Genomic DNA, 18001 nt, shown 5'->3' with positions numbered 1-18001 from the left:
AGTTTTGGGGGGAGATTGAGCAAAAAGGAAAAAGGACTCACGGATACGGACAACAGTGTGGTGATTGAGAGGGGAGGTGGGTGAAATGGGGCTAAATGGTAATGGAAAAAATACAGTAAAACATTAAATGAAAAAAAGAATGAAATCAGGTATTTATACATAATCTAGTAAATAATTTACTCCATTCACCTTCTGTAAACTAATTAATGTTCATTTTCAATATCTAAATAGAAACCACATCAGAAAAATTCTACTGTAATTCTTTCATTTATAAATATACAATTCTTAATTTGTAAATTTGGTAGATGTTATATAATGTATATTTTTCTTTTAAATATAAATTCAGTACATGTTTGTTTTTTAAAGAAAGCAAGTAGCTTAGAAAGAGGATGCTCTAATCATTTGGGTGATAAAAACCCATCAATGTTTGTTTATCTGTTGTAACAAGGGCACTGCACTGGTGAGAGGCGAGGAAGGCCGTGAGAGGAGGGTAGAGAGTATGGGGAAACTCTCTGTACTTTCTGCTCTGTACTTTGGAATAAATTTCCCCAGGTCTATCCATGCTGTCCCAGAAGGTAAGATTTCCTTCTTTTTTTATTTATTTATTTTTTTACGGCTGAGTAGTATTCCATTGTGTACATATAATACAGCGTTTTTATTCACTCATCCACTAATGGACACATGGGCTGCTTCCAAATTTTGGCTATTGTAGATAATGCTGCAATGAACATAGGGGTGCATGTATTCTTTCAAATTAGTGTTTCAGGTTTCTTAGGATATATTCCCAGAAGTGGAATCACTGGGTCATAGGCAGTTCCATTTTTAATTTTTTGAGGTAACTCTATACTACTTTCCACAATGGCTGCACCAATCTGCATTCCCAGCAACAGTGAATGAGGGTTCCCCTTTCTCTACATCCTCACCAGCATCTATTTTTTGTTGATTTACTGATGATAGCCATTCTGACTGGTGTGCAATGATATCTCACTGTGGTTTTAACTAGCATTTCTCCGGTGATTAGTGACGTTGAGCATCTTATGTCCATTGGTCATCTGAATATTCTCTTTGGAGAAGTGTCTATTCAGGTCTTTAGCCATCTTTTAATCGGATTATTTGTTTCTTTGGTGTTGAGTTTTATAAGTTCTTTATAAATTTTGGAATATTTAGAATTCCAATATTCCCTTATCAGATGTATCACTGGCAAATATGTTCTCCCAATGAGTGGGTTATCTTTTCATTTTGTTGATGGATTCCTTTGCTGTGCAAAACTTTTTTAGTTTGATATAGTCTAATTTGTTTATTTTTCTTTTGTTTCCCTTGCCCAAGGAGATATATCAGAAAAAAATATTGCTATAAGAAATGTTCGAGATTTTACTGCCTATGTTTTCTTCTAGGACTTTTATGGTTTTCAGTCTAACATTTAAGTCTTTAATCCATTTAGAGTTTATTCTTAAGAAGATATAAGAAGGTGATCTAGTTTCATTTTTTGCACATATCTGTCCAATTTCCTAACACCATTTATTGAATAGACTATCTTTACTCCATTGTATGTATGTTCTTGCCTCCTTTGTCAAAATTAATTGACCATAAAGGTACAGGCTTATTTCTGGTCTCTCTATCCTGTTCCATTGATCTATATGTCTGTTTTTATGCCAGTACCATGATGTTTTCATTAAGACCTCACATTTCTAACCAATGAGAATATTAGCCATCAAGAAGCAGATGTAGAACATCAAACTGATATTTGTTAGTTCTGGAGACAGGAGGAGGATTAGAATTGGTCATGAGACATCTGACCAAAATTAAAGTTAGAAGTTGTACAAGGATTTCAGGATTTATTTACACATTACTTGTATAACTGAAATAAACATAAGTATATTTATTAAAAGTATCTTTATCAAAAAATGTTTCATATTCTTAAGATTATTTCAGTACTAATATCTTACTGTCTTGGTAGATATTTAGTAGATTTTATAAATTCAATTGCTTTCAGGGGTGAAGTGGGTAATAATATGAGCAAAGCTGAATGTACATGAGGCTTACAGGCATTCAAATTCAAAATTATAATAAAACATTGTGCAGATTAAACACTTCTGCAAATTAAATTTAACTGGCTTTCCCTTACTTTATTATCACTCCCAATTTCAGTCTTTCTCAACATTTTAAAATTGCATTCCTTTAAATAAGATTTCAAATCTTCCTTAAAGTTATTTGAAATTTCACATCACCTAAAATTTTGAGATTAAAACCAAATCACAGCAATTATATCATTGAAAATATTTTTCTAAACCCAATGGCCCACTGCCCTTCACTAAGCCATTTAAAATTATTGCCCATAGACCTTATCCTCACCTGAAACTTTACTCTCTCTGAAATTTAAAAACCAGTGTCTTATAAACAGAGATTGCTTCACTTTCTTAATGCTGTCATGGGCTCTTCCACTTCACTGATCCCATATCTCTTTTTATTCCTTTTGTTAGCCTCCTTCTGCAGGTCTACCTAGCAATTCCTGAAAATGACTTTGGTTCAGGCCCTTGACCTTCCCTATAGGGCCTTTCCGAAAACTGCTTTCTCAAACATCAATAACAAACTCTCAAACTCTTCTGTGAATATATCAAACCATTTGCAGTTCTCCAAATAAACCACAATCACATTTTGTACTCTCTGCATAAAATGTCTTTCACTTTTTAATTCTTATTCATGCTTAAAGACTGAGCTCAAGCCACAGCTCCTCCCAAAGCTTTCAGAACAAGTGTTTTCCTCACCTCAATCCAACCTAGGTAATGTTCTTTCCAGCCCCAATCCACCACCCCAGCTGCTTCAACTACAAACAGTTTGTAGGCATACTATTTGGAAAATATTTATAGTTAATATTAAGAAAGAATTGTTAAACTAAAAGAAGCCTTAAAGTCATTTTACAGACTAGTCATTTTAAAACTAAAAAGGTAAATGATATAGTCAGCTGTCAACCAGACCTTATCAAAGAGAATCTCATTGTGAAATAAACTTGAAAATATAAAAAATTTCTAATTCAACTTCTGCAAATAAACATTAAATCAATTTCCAAGAGACTTTCCCAATTTATGGATTTATGACTGTCAATCCATCAAAGGTCTGTTCATAAGGTGAAGAAAGAGAGAGTGTGGATATTTTAGTTTTTTAAAATTGATTTAGAGAGAGAGGAAGGGAGAGAGATATGTCAATTGGCTGCCTCCCATACATGCCACAACCCAGGATTGAACCTGCAACCTAGGCATGGGCCCTAACTGGGAATGAATCCACAGCCCTTTTTGCATAGGACTATGCTCCAACCAACCAAGCACCTGGCCAGGTGATATTTTACAGTTTTAAAGCTAATTTCATAAACACTGTACAATAATCCTTAACTAAAAAACAGCTTGTCAATGATCTGCCTGTGGACTTCCAGACCACATTTTCCATAGTAAATGCTATACTTGATACTATTATATATATATATAAATATTTTATATATGTATATAAAAAGAGAAAGAGAGAGAGGCTTATGCTGAAAATGAGAATCTCAAGCCTGGCCCAGAACCATATAGCTCATTCAACATGTGTGACCTTACTCAACCTGCCTAGGATAGGGTACTTCCTTATTTATTCACTCCTCAGTCGTTACTACTATTTTCAACTGGGGAGAATGGGAAGAGAAATAGATTTAAATATAAATGGTATAAGAGAGAAAGTGAGAGGGATAACCCATTAATATTTAGTTAGATAGGAAACAATTTTTGTTAAAAGAAGATAGGAAGTGTATCTCTACCCTTTCTACTACTTGGAAATTCTCTTTGACTAATTAAACTCTACTTCTAACATGCAAATAGTACCTCCAGCCCCCACCAGTAGGAATATGGAATAAACTTTATTCATAATTTGAAGAAGTTTCCTAATTATTCATCATTTAGTAAGCATTTATTTAAAATTTCAGAACTCATTGTATTAAACAAAGGAGGTAGAAGTTTGGCTTTCCTAAGTATTATATTTCTTAAAAGCTACTAAGAAAGAACAACAACTAAAAAATTTCATTGGCATATATCTTACTGACTCACACATTTATCAAAAAATCTCATTTTTCTTACCTTGAATGTCGGAGGCTGTCCTTTTTGTTTTTTGCAGAACACAACGTGCATTCACAGCCAACCGCATGAGGCTTAGGTAGCGACACATCCTGTTTTAACAGCATTGTAAGGATTTCATAGTTGTTACGATGAGCAGCTAAAATGACAGGTGCAATGTCCATAGTTGTTGAATATTCAGGATTCTGAATTTGTTCCATTAGCTTCTGAAAAATATTTATAGAAACTGTCAAAAGTTATTTGTGACTTCAAAAAAACAATCTGAAGAATAAAATTTAAAAAATGGAAGCACAAAAAACACAATTAATTTAAGAAATACGATAAACAGTTTCCCAGGATAAAATTTTTTTTGAAACCTAACAACTGAACTTTAATTAATAAATGTTAATATAATCATTACAAACAAAATCTTCAATAGGAAACATTCATACAACTAAGTTTCTGTTGTCCTAACAAAGAGGAAGGATATCTAGAGAAATATATCAGAAAAAAGTTTTTAATTTTTAAAAGATAATGGAAACATGCATGATGAGGATAAAGAACAAGAATTGTAGAAACAGTATAATAAAAAACAGAAATGTTAAAAACAGTCAGAGCATAAATGCATGAGAAAAACTAAAAATTCTACCTCTGTGGTAAACCTTGCCACATTGATAGCAATGAAGCTGCTTGAAAGGGATAAGTAAATAGGAAGCAGTCTTTATTTAGTATAATTCTCTACATATTCTCAATCATTACCTATATTACTTTCTGTTACAAATACACAAAATGACTAGCAATCATAGGTACTACAGGCACTTTCCACTGACCAACTCATTTATCCCCACAGTAAGTACCCTGCGAATCTGAGCATTATAATTCCTATGAAGAAACAGGCTCAGAGAAGTTACTGTGCCTGAGGCACACAACGGAGGGGCAAACAGCAGATCATAACCCAAATCTGTATTACTCCGGAGCCTCAGCTCCTTTCACTACATAGTCTCATGGGTCTGATGATGGCGTGACATGAAGAAAAAGACATTATCAAATAAAGAATCAGGGTTAAACAAACAGGTCGACTATTTTATGACTATTGCATACACTTTCTACTACTTCTCACTTGTTCACAGAGGTTGTCCTTACAGTTGTTTCATTCCATAGTATAAGCTGACCAAGTTCATGGTTTCTATTGTAAGTTTCACTAACACTGTAAAAGCAGCGCATACACATTATAAAATATCCAAAAAATACAGAAAGACCAATACCCATATTCTTACTATCCAAAAATCATTTTATAGTATCTCTTTCTGATCCTTTCCCTATCACACTCCCTTTTAAGGACATCTTTGGCACCAATAATTTAAAATAATGGTCCCTAACACTCTGAAGAATATTACTGGCAAATTTTAGTATTTTCTAACATACTAATCTTTTTTGCCCTCCTTTATAAATAATTTGTATTTTTCCCACTTAGTTACTGGGAATTTCAAATTAATGAATTTATTTAAAGTTACAGAGAAATCTAAAATTTTAGTCCTTTTCTCCATATTATTAGTTATAAAGAGGAGAAAATTGTATTCAATCTCTTGAGAGAAAAATAGTCCTCATTTTTCCTATGACACATTTTTAACTATATGAAAACACTATTAGACATAAATAAAAGTTCATAATGTCATTGCTTATAATATAATCAATGTGCCCAAAAAACTGTTTTTGAAAGTCAAAGTTTATTAAAAGACAGTTTTGATAAGCCAAGAATACAGAATGAATTTACTGAAATGGTTAAAAAAAGTATATAAAGTATTTGAGATTGCCTGTCTACAAGTAATAAGGCTGTTAAAATGTGATCTTGCTGCTGCTGACAGAATTCAAACAAAGGCTTTTTGTTAGCAATGAAGTAGAAAGTGTTCTTTCACTGAGCAAGTGAAGACTACCATGGCCTTACAACCCAAGATTCAATTGGTAGTGGTAATGAAGATGAAAAACAGCAATCAGCTGCTCCGATACCCTGATACACCCCATCCTCCCCAGTAAGAAAGTAAATGGGTTTAAAGGCTAGAAGGCAAAATAGGTTTACCAAAATATAACCAACCATAACTACAGGATAGATGACAGAAAATTGAATAGGATTGTAGATATTTCTGATTGTTTGTACAGGAGCTATATTCTTAGCCCTTCTTTTCTGTTCCTGTTGGTTTATCACTACTACCAATTAAATTAGTACCATCCTCTGGAGAAAGTCATACATACACTAACTTTCAATAGTCCAAATTTTTGTAAAATAATTCAGTCAATACATGATAAAGATTCAGATAATGCCAGACCACCCACAACAAATTTATAGTTCTTTCTTAAGCAATACGTTTCTTATGGGAATAGCCAGTTTATACTCCAGCAGTTAGTTATTGAAACTACTTGTTTCACTACACCACCACTAATAATGAATGGTATATTTTAAAAATCTTTATATACAACAAATATCTCATTTTAATATATAATTTACCTGATTTTTATTAATATTTTCCTAATTACAAAAGCAATAAAGAAATACAAAGAATAAAGAAAAAATCCCTAATGTGGCAGTGAGATGGCTGCTGCTAGGTGACACTTCGCTGCATTTCCGTATCGTTCCTTTCCTATGCATATTTTTAACCTTGGATCATATTACATATACAGTTTACAAGTCTTCTTTTCACCTCCTATATCATAGCTTTCTGTGTTCCTAAATCTTTTTTTAAAAGTGCTATTTTCATATATATGTAATTATTTATATTTCCCAACTTCTATTCTGAGATGTTTACATTTTTTCACTGCTACATGTAAGATTACAATTAACATTTTTATCCATATTTCTGACCATTTTCTAGGCAAACTCTTAGAGGAGGAAGCCCTAGGTGAAAAAACATGCGCATCTTTTTTCTGATACATCCTGCCAAAGTGCTATCCAAAATACCCCCCAGCCACTGGGGTAGGAAACTATACTACTCCCTTGCCATCAGTGCTCATTATTTTTTAAATAATATGATAAATAAATATTAGTATCTCATCTATGATTATCAGTAAGGTATAATATTTTGTATTTTCTGAGATTTTTTTCATGTCCTTTTCTGATTTTGGTGTTTTTCATCAATTTATCGAATATTAAGATAATGAACTTATAATATATGCTGCAAATATCTTTTGCCAGTTATCCATCTGCTTTCTAAAGTTTGCTCAATATCTGAATTCCAGAAATTTAACTTCTATACAGCCAAAGACTGTGCCACTGTGATTTTTGTCCACTGTTTTTATGGTTAGGAAAGGCCTTCCACTCCCCATCTATTAAACATTCACCTACATTTTCTTCTAGTTTTATGATTTCATTGTTTATATTTAATTCTTAAATTAATGTGGAAACTAACTTGTATCTTCAACTTAACCTACAGAATGTTCCAAACTCAAATACTGGTCCACAATGACAAAATTATGGAAATATGATTGATTTTAAAAAAGTTTCTCGAAAGCAGTATTATTCTTGCAAGTGTCTACTTACTTTAAAGCAGTATTTTACAGACTAAAAGAAATCTATTTTCTTAAGAAAAATAAATTTGGGAAAATAAAAAGATGGCAATGGTGCAGGAGATTTATTTTGATTTAAAAATCCAAATTAATAAACATTTAAAAGTACTAACTACTATAGTTGGTCATAATGATCATTCTGGTCGATGGTTAAGTAGTATATCAACAGCCCCACTATTTCAGAGTCAATTGCCACTAAAAGTGCATCTGTGGACTTTAAAAAAAAGTTAAAAATGAAAATGAAGGATAAAAAGGTAAACTATTTATTTTACTAATTCATAAACAAATTTTTTTAAAATTTAAACTGTGTTATATATAGTAATTCTGAATTTTCAAAAATGTAGACTGTCCAAACAGTACATTTCCTTCCCTTAGCAGTACTTATGTATAGCACAATACACATGTGTCTGTTTTGGTTTCACCACATGAGTTGGTAAAATAATGAGTGCTGGATAGGAGGGTTTATTAATGGAACAGTGCTAATCTACGCAGTAGTTAAAGCTGAAAATATTTTCCAAGATCTTTACTCTTGAACCTTGGACCAAAAGAATCTTAACATTCCAAATCTATAAAAGAAATTGCCAAAAACTAGGACTATAGGTAAAAAAAATTCTGCTCAGTCTACTAAAAATGATCATCAATACAACCATAAATATAGGAGACCATGGAAAATACATAAATAGAGGGCACACCTTCTGTTCTTATCTTGAAAACATACATAGCTGGCTTAAATGCACAAGTTTGAAATTAATATGAGCAATTTAATCAAGTAAAAACCACAAAGAACTAGGCTACCAATGTCTTAGAGACAGGAAGAAAAAGTGACTTTGTAGTTTTACCCCCAAACTACAGCTCATTTTGAAGCTTCAACTTGGACAGCAGGAAAATGTAATTAGAGGCTGAGGAAATGGGGACTTTCAACTCTCTGTAACAAAGTCTACATACAGTTTTATTACAATACTTGGAAACTGAGACATCAGGTTTTGGAGTTTCTTTTGTTTTTGTTTTTGTTTTTTATAAAGGCATGTTTGTTTTGCATAAAGGCAAACGGGAAGCATGGGGATAAAAAACGATTTAATCTAATAAAATGCCCTGACTATTTTCAACCTGTATGTTTTTAAACTGTAATAATCTTTATCAACTATTTAAATCAATGTTCTCTTAAAAATGAAAATACCAGATCTTTAATATTCTTCATAGCTAGAAAGAATAAAGGTTTCATTACTTTATCTAGATGTCAAAAACAGGACTGAAAATGACAGACTTCACCTGGATGTCTAAGAATAGGAGTAAGCATCCTCAAACAGGTTTGGGAGCCATGTTCAACCATTAGGAACCACCTATGCATTCTCACAGGAAAACTCCCTACCCTGATAGGAAACTTAATTCATTTTTTATTCCCTAAAACCTTTAGGGTTCATTGGGCTGTAGCCTATCCTTTAAAGTCTAGCATTGTTAGTCTTCTGCTTTGTAAACATTTCTCTTAGTTTTTTAGTTTTTACTATAATTGGTCAGGTGAAGCAAAAAACAAAAAGAACCGTATGTTCATTTCTATTTAACATTTAATTTCTAATTTTTAAATTTTAACCTACAAAGCTAACTATAGTAATGCTACTGCCCTCAAAGTCAAAATACCAGGCAATATTTCAGATGGTTGACCATCTGAAATATAACCATTGATTCAGTTGCAAATTCCCCCCTCAGCCCCCCACCCCCCCCCAAAAAAAGCATACTGAGTGATCACAAACTAATTTCATGGGCATCATTTCCCAGAAGGAATTGCCTTAACCACACTGACTTAGAGTTGTCTATGAATGATGGATATCTGTTTTCCCCAAGTACCCTTCAGGTTTTTATTGAATACGAGAACAGCTAGATTAAAACCAGCAAGGCAGGCAGGAAGAAAATAATTGCTGAAAGTTAATGTGAAAAGAGAAAGTATCGGTATAGCAAAATCATTATCAACACACAGCAGTCTGAAGCCATTTAATATAAGGACAAATGTGTTTTGGTTTCAGACTAAATGAAGCAAAGTAAAATGATTATATTCTTAATGATTCCTACTTATGATGGTAAAGTTAAATTATATTCAGATATACTATTTAGTAAAGAAAAAAGAAAGATTCATGTTAAATATGTGAATTCTTACAAGGATAAGCTTCAGATATATTTATCCATGTAAATAAGTAGTTACCATCAACTTACTCTGTATGGTATGTTATTTGATAAATCAAAGGTATTTCTAAAAAGAATGTTTTTAATTATTTAAAAATACCTATAGGTATACAAATGTTCTCATTAGTTTTGCTTCCCAATTTCTCACAGATATTTGATAACTGCTTGCTAAAATCTATTCAATTATATACTTATGTATTAATGAGGCTGCTATTTTCCTTCTCACCTTAGAATTTTCAATAATTCCCATACTCTTTCTTTTAAGCTCAAAGTAAGAAACTACTTATTTCCTTTCTGAAGCTAAATAGTCCACCTTGGACTTCTATATAATGCTCTTCTGTATTTACAGGACCTTGGTTCTTCATTCACAGACACAGCAGTCCTAGTCCCCACCTCTCAAGACATGAAATACTTCCTCACTCTTTGCTAATTTGACTTGATCCTATCTTCTTACCAGTCAAGTTTTCTTCCTCTCACTTTGTCAAATTCTCAAACCCATGCATATCATTTTCTTAGTCTACCAATGCAAATTTCAGAATCCAATGGCTTTCCTTGCCTCCTCCTTTTCCTTGATTTCTAAGCATCATACTAAACCTGTTTCTTTGTTTTTCACAATGCTGCACTATCCTAACTCCTTCAGTGACACCCTTCCCTTCTAGTGCCCTTTATTCATACAGATGTTCCCTAAGAAAGAACTGGCACTGGTGTCCACTCTTCCCTGTGATTTCACTCACCCTCACCATGTGGGAAGGCCATCTCCATGGCCGTGTGTGCTGCATCCCTCCAGCCTAACGGCTCCCCGGAGATGAAATCTTCATCTGCAACTGTCCACTGGAGACTGCCTGATATCCCCAAAACAAATAAGGCTAGAGCGAGAATTCACAGTTGTCTGCCCAAGCTTGATTTCTGTTCTTAACTTCCCATGCTTCTTTCATCCTTCCAGTCACCCATTTCTAAGATTTCCAATTCATCTTGGACTCCTCAATTCTCCCATCAAAATTTATATGCTCACTAAATTCTATCACTTCTTCCTCATAACATCTCTCCCATCTGCCACCCCCTCCCATTCTTATAGCCACTATTCCAGTTCAGGTGTTAACCTCTTCACATCCTGATTACAAACTGCTCACTGAAGCTACAGCCTTCCCCATTTTCCACTTTCTGAATACTAAACACAGCCACTGGAATAGTTTTTCCAAAATAACACTGGTTAGATCACATCCTTTCTCAAGATCATTTCATGATCCCACCACCTATCATAAAAAAACCAAATTCCTGAGCCCGGCAATCAGACCATTTTCATCAGTTTTCTTTTAGCCATTTTTCCAAATACTTCCCACTATTATCCACCCCAAATATTTTGTTTAAAAAGCTAAATCAATTCACTGTCTCAAGGATACACACTGCACATACCTTTGTTTACATTCTTCTTCACATCCCCTGTTCTGGGCCTATCTATACATTTTTTAGCATAGTTTCGGGTACTGGGCAAAAGCATGGACTCTGGAGGCACAACCTGTGTTCAAATTCCAGGTCTGTTGTTTATACAGTGACTTTGGACAAGTTACTTAACCTTTCTGTACCTTGGTTTCCTCCTCTATAAAACATAGATAATAATAGTACCTATCTTACAGGGGGCTATTGTGAGAATTAAAGAAGTCAAATATATTTAAGGTTCTTGGCACATAGTAGTGCTATATACATATTAGCAATTCTTAAGATTTCAAAGCTCAACTGATACTCTCCCATAAAACCTTGTTTGACAGTGAACTTCTCTATGTTTCCAAAACACTTATTGTAAACCACAAAAGCTTAAGTATAAAACAGGGTATCTGAATAGTGGCACCGGTGACATTTTAAGCCAGATAAATCTGTGTTGTGGGGGCCATCCTGGGTATTCATTATAGGATGTTTAGCAGCATCTGTGGCCTCTAATCATCAGATGCTAGTAGTAGCCCCCCTGCCCCGCGTTGCAATACCAAATAGGTCTAAAAGTCCCTTGGTTGGGTAGGGGGTGGGAGTTGTCCAGCTGAGAGCCTTAAGGATAACACAAGATAAAATACATGAAAACACTCAAAGTAATATACAAGGGTCAAGTGTTGCCGTATTACCACTCACTTATCAAACATTTGTTTTTTTAAATGATTTGACATTCATTTGTACTTCATTGTCCAATTAATTTTAATATTCTTTAGCACAGAACTCATGTTTCACCTATTCATTTCCACAATCACACCCAATTGAAGGCCTTGGACATTTGTTGATAGATACATGGGACATAAGCAACCTGAGGCAGAATTCAGTGAACTGGAAAAAGCATGAAATTTGCAGTCAGGTCAGGTTCAAATCTTAGGTTTGCCCTTAGTTTAGAACTTTGGGCAATTCATTAAAGTCTACAAGCCTCAGTGTTCTGATCTATAAAATATAACACCTATATGGGCTAGCTATGATGTTCAAAAGTAATCAGATATGTGAAAGAACCATGTATATATTGCAGGTTATATACACAGAATCATATGTGTAAGAAACAATGATTATTATACCATAATACTGCCATTATCCAGAAGCATCTAGGACTTCCTTTATAACCTTATTTTCTATGTAACTGAAGCTTATGCCTTTAAGTGTTTAACTTTTAAATTTAAACTATTTTGATGGAAGTTTTCTGCTTTAGAAGTTCAGTATATATTCTTTTTTCTTCTAAAACAATAGGTACTGAATATCATTTAATTTGTCTTTACTGACTCTGGGCCATTGTTACAAACATTAATTACCATTCTAGCATACAGCTCCTCAGAGACTGTGATATATGCAATGCTGCTGACATCTTTATTAAATAGTCAGGGATACTGTGCCTCATTTTGTTCTACTGTGGGTCTCATGCCCGTCTGCAGCACTTCTCTCTGTGGATGAAAAAACTAAGTACCTAAGTCTGTTAAAGTGGAATGTAAATGGGCAAACACAGACGTTGAAGGAGGCTCCAGAAATGCTCCTCTGACTAAAGTTCCTAAGCGGGAAACTTCCAGGCATCTCCTCTGGCTGGCTGCTCAGAGGTACTTCTTACTTACTTTCAGGGTCTCATTGGTGTTCTAGATAACTGAAATTGCTGGGAAAGCAATTTCTTTTTCTACTCTAAATATGTATAGTGAGAGTGCCATATGTGGTACATATAACTGAACCATTTACATTTTTAAAATCTTCTGAGTGCTTCCTGGTGCCACTCAAAAAATATATATACCTTATTAAGTTAAAGCTACAACAGAACAATCATACTATTTGAAGAAAAAGATACAGAATTCATGTGAGTCCCATCATAAATTAACTAAAAAAAGGAAAATATTATTATTAAATTACCTTCACAATCTCTTGACTGAATACTTTCAAGACTAATACTTATGTCATTCTTCTACCTGAACTGATAGAAATATGAAAGCTCAGTATTTTCCATTTTAAAAATATTCATTAGTTATAAGTGAACATTAAAATTAAGGCTGAAAGAAAAATTAAATGAAACGGGAGAAAATCAGAACTGAATTGAAAATTACTTTGTGAGTCAGGAGCATTTGTTCTTATGCTTATAAACTGCATGGGTCACAGAAAAATCTTTCCCCTGTCACTTTTAGAACACTTGTATATTTTTAAATATATAATATTATAATAATATAAATGATAAAAACAAAGTCATCTATAATAATAAGTCATGATAATTTACCTCTGTCAGATGTTGTAAAACATATAAGATCTGGGGGCAAGGGGTAGTGAAAGTTGAGAGAAAAAAATCAAGTTTTAAAAAAGGCTTTTGATTTGTTTTTAGAATTCTTCATGGCTCAAATCAAATAAAAAGTGAAAGAGAAGAAAGAGAAAGAAAGGAAGGAAAGAAAGAAGATAGGGAGGAAGGCAGGGAGAGAGGACACTAGAAGAACACACAGCATATTCAACAGTACTTAGAAGCTACTGAATAAAATTATCTAGCCTTGTTGTACCTGACAACCGTAGTCCAAAAGAAGCTGAAGTATATCCAAATTTTCATTTTCAATAGTTATTGTAACAGCATTTCTCCCAAGCACATCTACGCAATTTATGTTCAAGTCACCTGAACTGCTTTCCTCCAAAATCTTTTTAACCATGTAATAGTCACCTAAATACAAATACAAACATAATTTAATATTCATGACATATTAAATATGAATGACTGTAAAGAAGGCATAGTCTGTTGATTTAAAAGAGTGAAAAACCCTAAACTCATTTTTGTATATGGAAATGTGCAAAGAAAATGTGAACATTTCCTTGCTGAAAACTTATATCTTGATAAAATAATATATCAGCTGCAAATATAAAAAATAAAACAATTTAAATGCACAGTTTGAAATATAAGTTTCTAGTTTAAAATTTATAGCTGAATGATAAGGAAACTTTTAGAAGATATTTAAAACCATAAAGAATGTCCAAAAACACAAACTAGAAGCTAGAACAATTACAGGCTTAAGGTTTTACATCTCAAATACATACACACATTTTCTTATACATCATAATGGTGAAAATGAGATTTTGTAATAAGCGGAGGGTATTGTGGAGAGGTTTTGCATACTTTGGAAAAAGTGTGAATATGTATATGCTTGACAAAAGAATACCTGAAACTCTTCTCCTCTCCTCCCCACTGTCTGAAAATACACATGTGTGCTCACACACACACAGACACACACACACACACCCCTTACCTCATAAATGAAGCTGTTTAGCTTAAATGGCTAGGAAACATTTAACTCACGAAACTCTTAAGGCAGGACTAGGACTAATGCTGGTAGAAGCCAAGGAAAGAATACTTCAAAGTAAAATTTTAACCTATCAGGAGCATATGAATTTTCTTCTGCCTAACTCTAGCCCACATCAAAACAGTTGACCCATGGGGAAAAAGTAGATTATGGAGGTAATCATTTTCATGGGGGGCCCACTGTAATTATCTGCTGGCCAGCTGGTGCAATAATAAGGGGAATAAATCAAAACAGAAACACTAATTAACTAGACAAAGAAAGCAAAGTGAGTTTTGTTTATTTTCATTTGACTTTCTAAACATAACATGAATAAACCATTTTAAGTGACTTGCAAATACAGTTGTTCTTTTAGACATCTATGAATAAAAAAAAGAACAGAAAAAAAGGAATAAGAAATGAAAGATTCCATGATACAGGAAGAATAAATCCTAAAACTTGACTAAGTGGATAAGAAAGGTAACAGATTTTTTTTTGGGGGGGGGTAAAATTTCAAATAGATCTGCTATTATTTTTAATCAATGATTTTAAAGTCTCCCATGTATTTTGGAAGAAGTTGAACCAACCCTTCCTTCCTCCCTCCCTCCCTCCCTTCCTATTTTTTGAAAATCAAAACCCACTTTTAGTGATGCACCAGTAGACTGACCCATAATTTGGAAGGTATGATAACCTTAATACACTATTCATCATCAAAACAAATTGAAATACAAAGGTATCTGAAATGACTTTACAGTGACATGATGCCTTAATAAGTTAAGGAAATAGAGTGCGGCTCCCTAACTGCTTTCTCATTTCATGTTCTTTACAAACTCTGTCTTGATTGAGGCTTGCAGCTGAGGAACAGCCTCAGCTGTCATCTTCTCTTTGAAAGGGGGAGTTTGCAGATGCCTAGATTCTTCTTGATTGATGCCCTTATCCCCAGTTGCAGTGGTTTAGAGAAACAGGGACTGTCTGTTTCTTGGGACTTGGAACATTCGACGACTCCTTCCTTTCTATTAACTGCATGCACAAGGGAAAGGACAAGCCGGGCTCTGGCATATGCCATGGACAGGGTGGGAGAGCCTGCTCCAACTTCAGCCTTGACTACCTACGTGCCACCCCCTGGATTCGCCCAGTGAGGGTTTTCAGCTAGTTCTGGGGAAAGTCCACCTTGAGAGTGTGCTGAGAGATCGGGGTATGATGGTCTTCCCAGCACGGTCACCAATGATAGGAACATTGACTCGAGCTGGATCCAAACCCTTCAGTTCTGCTCTGCAGCAAAAGTGTTGGCTCTAACAACATCCAGAGTTGTCACCCCAAAGACCTTATTAGGGTTGTATACTCTGTGTTTCTTAAAAAGTTCAGATGTGATCAGGATGGTGGGGTTAACAGGATTTGAAATGAGGCAGACTACAGCCTCAGGTCAATGCTGGTCACAGGCAGCAGTCAGGGTGGCCACAATTGTGGCAGCGATGTTGACCAGGTCATCCTGTTTCATGCCTGGTTTTCCTGGGACTCCGACTGGAATAACTACCAAATTACAAGCTTTCAGGCAGTCTGGCCACTGCTCAGGTCCCAGGTAGCCTTTCAGTGGCCCTGGTCTCAGTGTGGCTCAGATCTGTGCTCACTCCAGGTATATGGGCAATATCATAGAGGGTCAGGTGGCTCACCAAAGTGCTGTTCTTCAGAAGCAAAAGAGGCTGTCCAATTCCTCCAGAAGCCCCAAGCACAGCTACTTTGTACTGCTCTGGGCCAAGGTGCAGGAGCTGCAGCAGAGAGCAGCACAGGGCGGCTGACCATAGAGGACATGGCTGGGACAGGTAGGGAGAGGATAGAAAACCAAGGAGCTGGTGGAGTGGAGGAGGGGAAGGGCCACGTTACTCCAGTGACCTCCATACTGTTTAGGGCCTCCTGCCTCTGCTGCTGAACCCTAACTTCTTTTTTTTAAATTATTGTTATTTTTAAAGATTTTATTTATTTATTTTTAGGGAGGGAAGGGAGGGAGAGAGAGAGAGAGAGAGAAACATCAATGTGCGGTTGCTGGGGGCCGTGGCCTGCAACCCAGGCATGTGCTAGGAATCGAACCTGCGATGCTTTGGTTCGCAGCCCATGCTCAGTCCACTGAGCTATGCCAGCCAGGGCTGAACCCTAACTTTCTTGATGGCCCATTTCCTTAGTTCTCTCAAGAAGAAAACTCATCACAAAAAGAAATATTTTCCTCACAGCACTACTAATTAATCGACACTAATGTTCCATGACAAAAACTTTATCAAACACCTTACAAAGTAAAAACTCTTAGGCACAAGTTGAACTGAGAGTGAGCACACAGAACAGTGAAATATTATCCCTATTGCTGGAATATTTAAAACCTTATTTCAATATCTTAGTAGAATATTACTCATAAAAACTGCCATATTTTATTTGTTTTATATAATGTGTGGAAGTGAGAATTAATTTTTAATTTATGCTGCCTGAGATTCATTAGGCTTCTGAATCTAAGAACTTCTGTCCTTCATTAATTCTGTAATATTTTCAGCTATTATCTGTTCAACTATTCCTCCATCCCCATATTCTTTTTTCTTCTGATGAAACTTTATTAGACACGTTGGATCATCTTATCCAATTTCTGGTTCTCCAAAGATTTCTTATTTTCCTCTTTTTCTTTCTTTCCTGCACTCTGGATAATTTCTTCAGATCTCTCTTCTAGCCATTTATTCCTCCTTCAACTATTTCTGCTGATTAACCCATGCATTGATTTTTTTTTATTTTAACAACTTTTTAATTTCTATAAGTTTTATTGGCTCCCTTTCCCAATTTTTTGATTTAATACCTTGTTTTCATTTCCTTATTTTAAGCCTTTAATCATTTTAAGCATACTTATTTTATGGTATCTGTATGAAAATTATCTGAAAGTCTTAGGGATTTAATTCTATTTGTTGTGTCCACTGATTTGTGATAATGGATGACCATCCTGTGAATTTTTAAATTGGGTATTGCAAACTCATCTTCATGAAGCTTACCTGCAGGAATTCTGGTAGCCTAGTTTGAAAACTTGTCCCACTAAGAATATTTCACATTTGCTTCCAAGTAACTCAGGAAGTTTTGCTGCCCTACGATTCTTTTTTTAATATTAATTTCTCAGTTTAGGTTTTCCCAGACCAAGTAGGTAGTATTAGTTTAAACTCCAAGTCAACATGAGGCAAGTCCATAGTTACAAATTCTAAGGGGGTCTTACAAGTTTCTTTGTAGTCTCCCTGTGCTGGTGGATGGGTTCTTTTCCTCTTGCTAAAGGTATAGTCCTTTAAGATCCTGGTTTTATGTTTGGAGTGTGATACAGTTCCCCACTTTATAGAGCCTCAAGGCCTTGCAACCTGTTCCCATATGAGTATTAAAATTCAAATCCCTACAATATCTGCACCAGTAACTCACCCCAAACCATGG

At 34.8% G+C, this 18001-nt stretch overlaps 1 protein-coding gene and 1 pseudogene across 2 annotated transcripts in view; both read right to left on the bottom strand.

The window, feature by feature from the left end:
• The window catches only part of TRPC1 (transient receptor potential cation channel subfamily C member 1), a 64329-nt gene that overhangs the window by 35991 nt on the left and 10337 nt on the right, over nt 1-18001 (bottom strand). Inside the window, exons 2-3 of one of the 2 annotated variants that reach the window (XM_028505189.2) lie at nt 13796-13950; nt 4104-4306 (exon numbers count right to left, since the gene is read on the bottom strand). In XM_028505189.2, the coding sequence (XP_028360990.1) occupies nt 4104-4306; nt 13796-13950 (358 nt within the window). The remainder of the gene's footprint in view (nt 1-4103; nt 4307-13795; nt 13951-18001) is intronic. The other variant, XM_036017873.1, reaches the window with a different exon arrangement.
• On the bottom strand, nt 15318-16375 carry LOC114490658 (annotated as a pseudogene).

The sequence above is a fragment of the Phyllostomus discolor genome, chromosome 2 (assembly GCF_004126475.2).
Source record: "Phyllostomus discolor isolate MPI-MPIP mPhyDis1 chromosome 2, mPhyDis1.pri.v3, whole genome shotgun sequence".
Classification (NCBI taxonomy): Eukaryota; Metazoa; Chordata; class Mammalia; order Chiroptera; family Phyllostomidae; genus Phyllostomus; species Phyllostomus discolor.
This window is presented reverse-complemented; position numbering and strand designations above follow the sequence as displayed.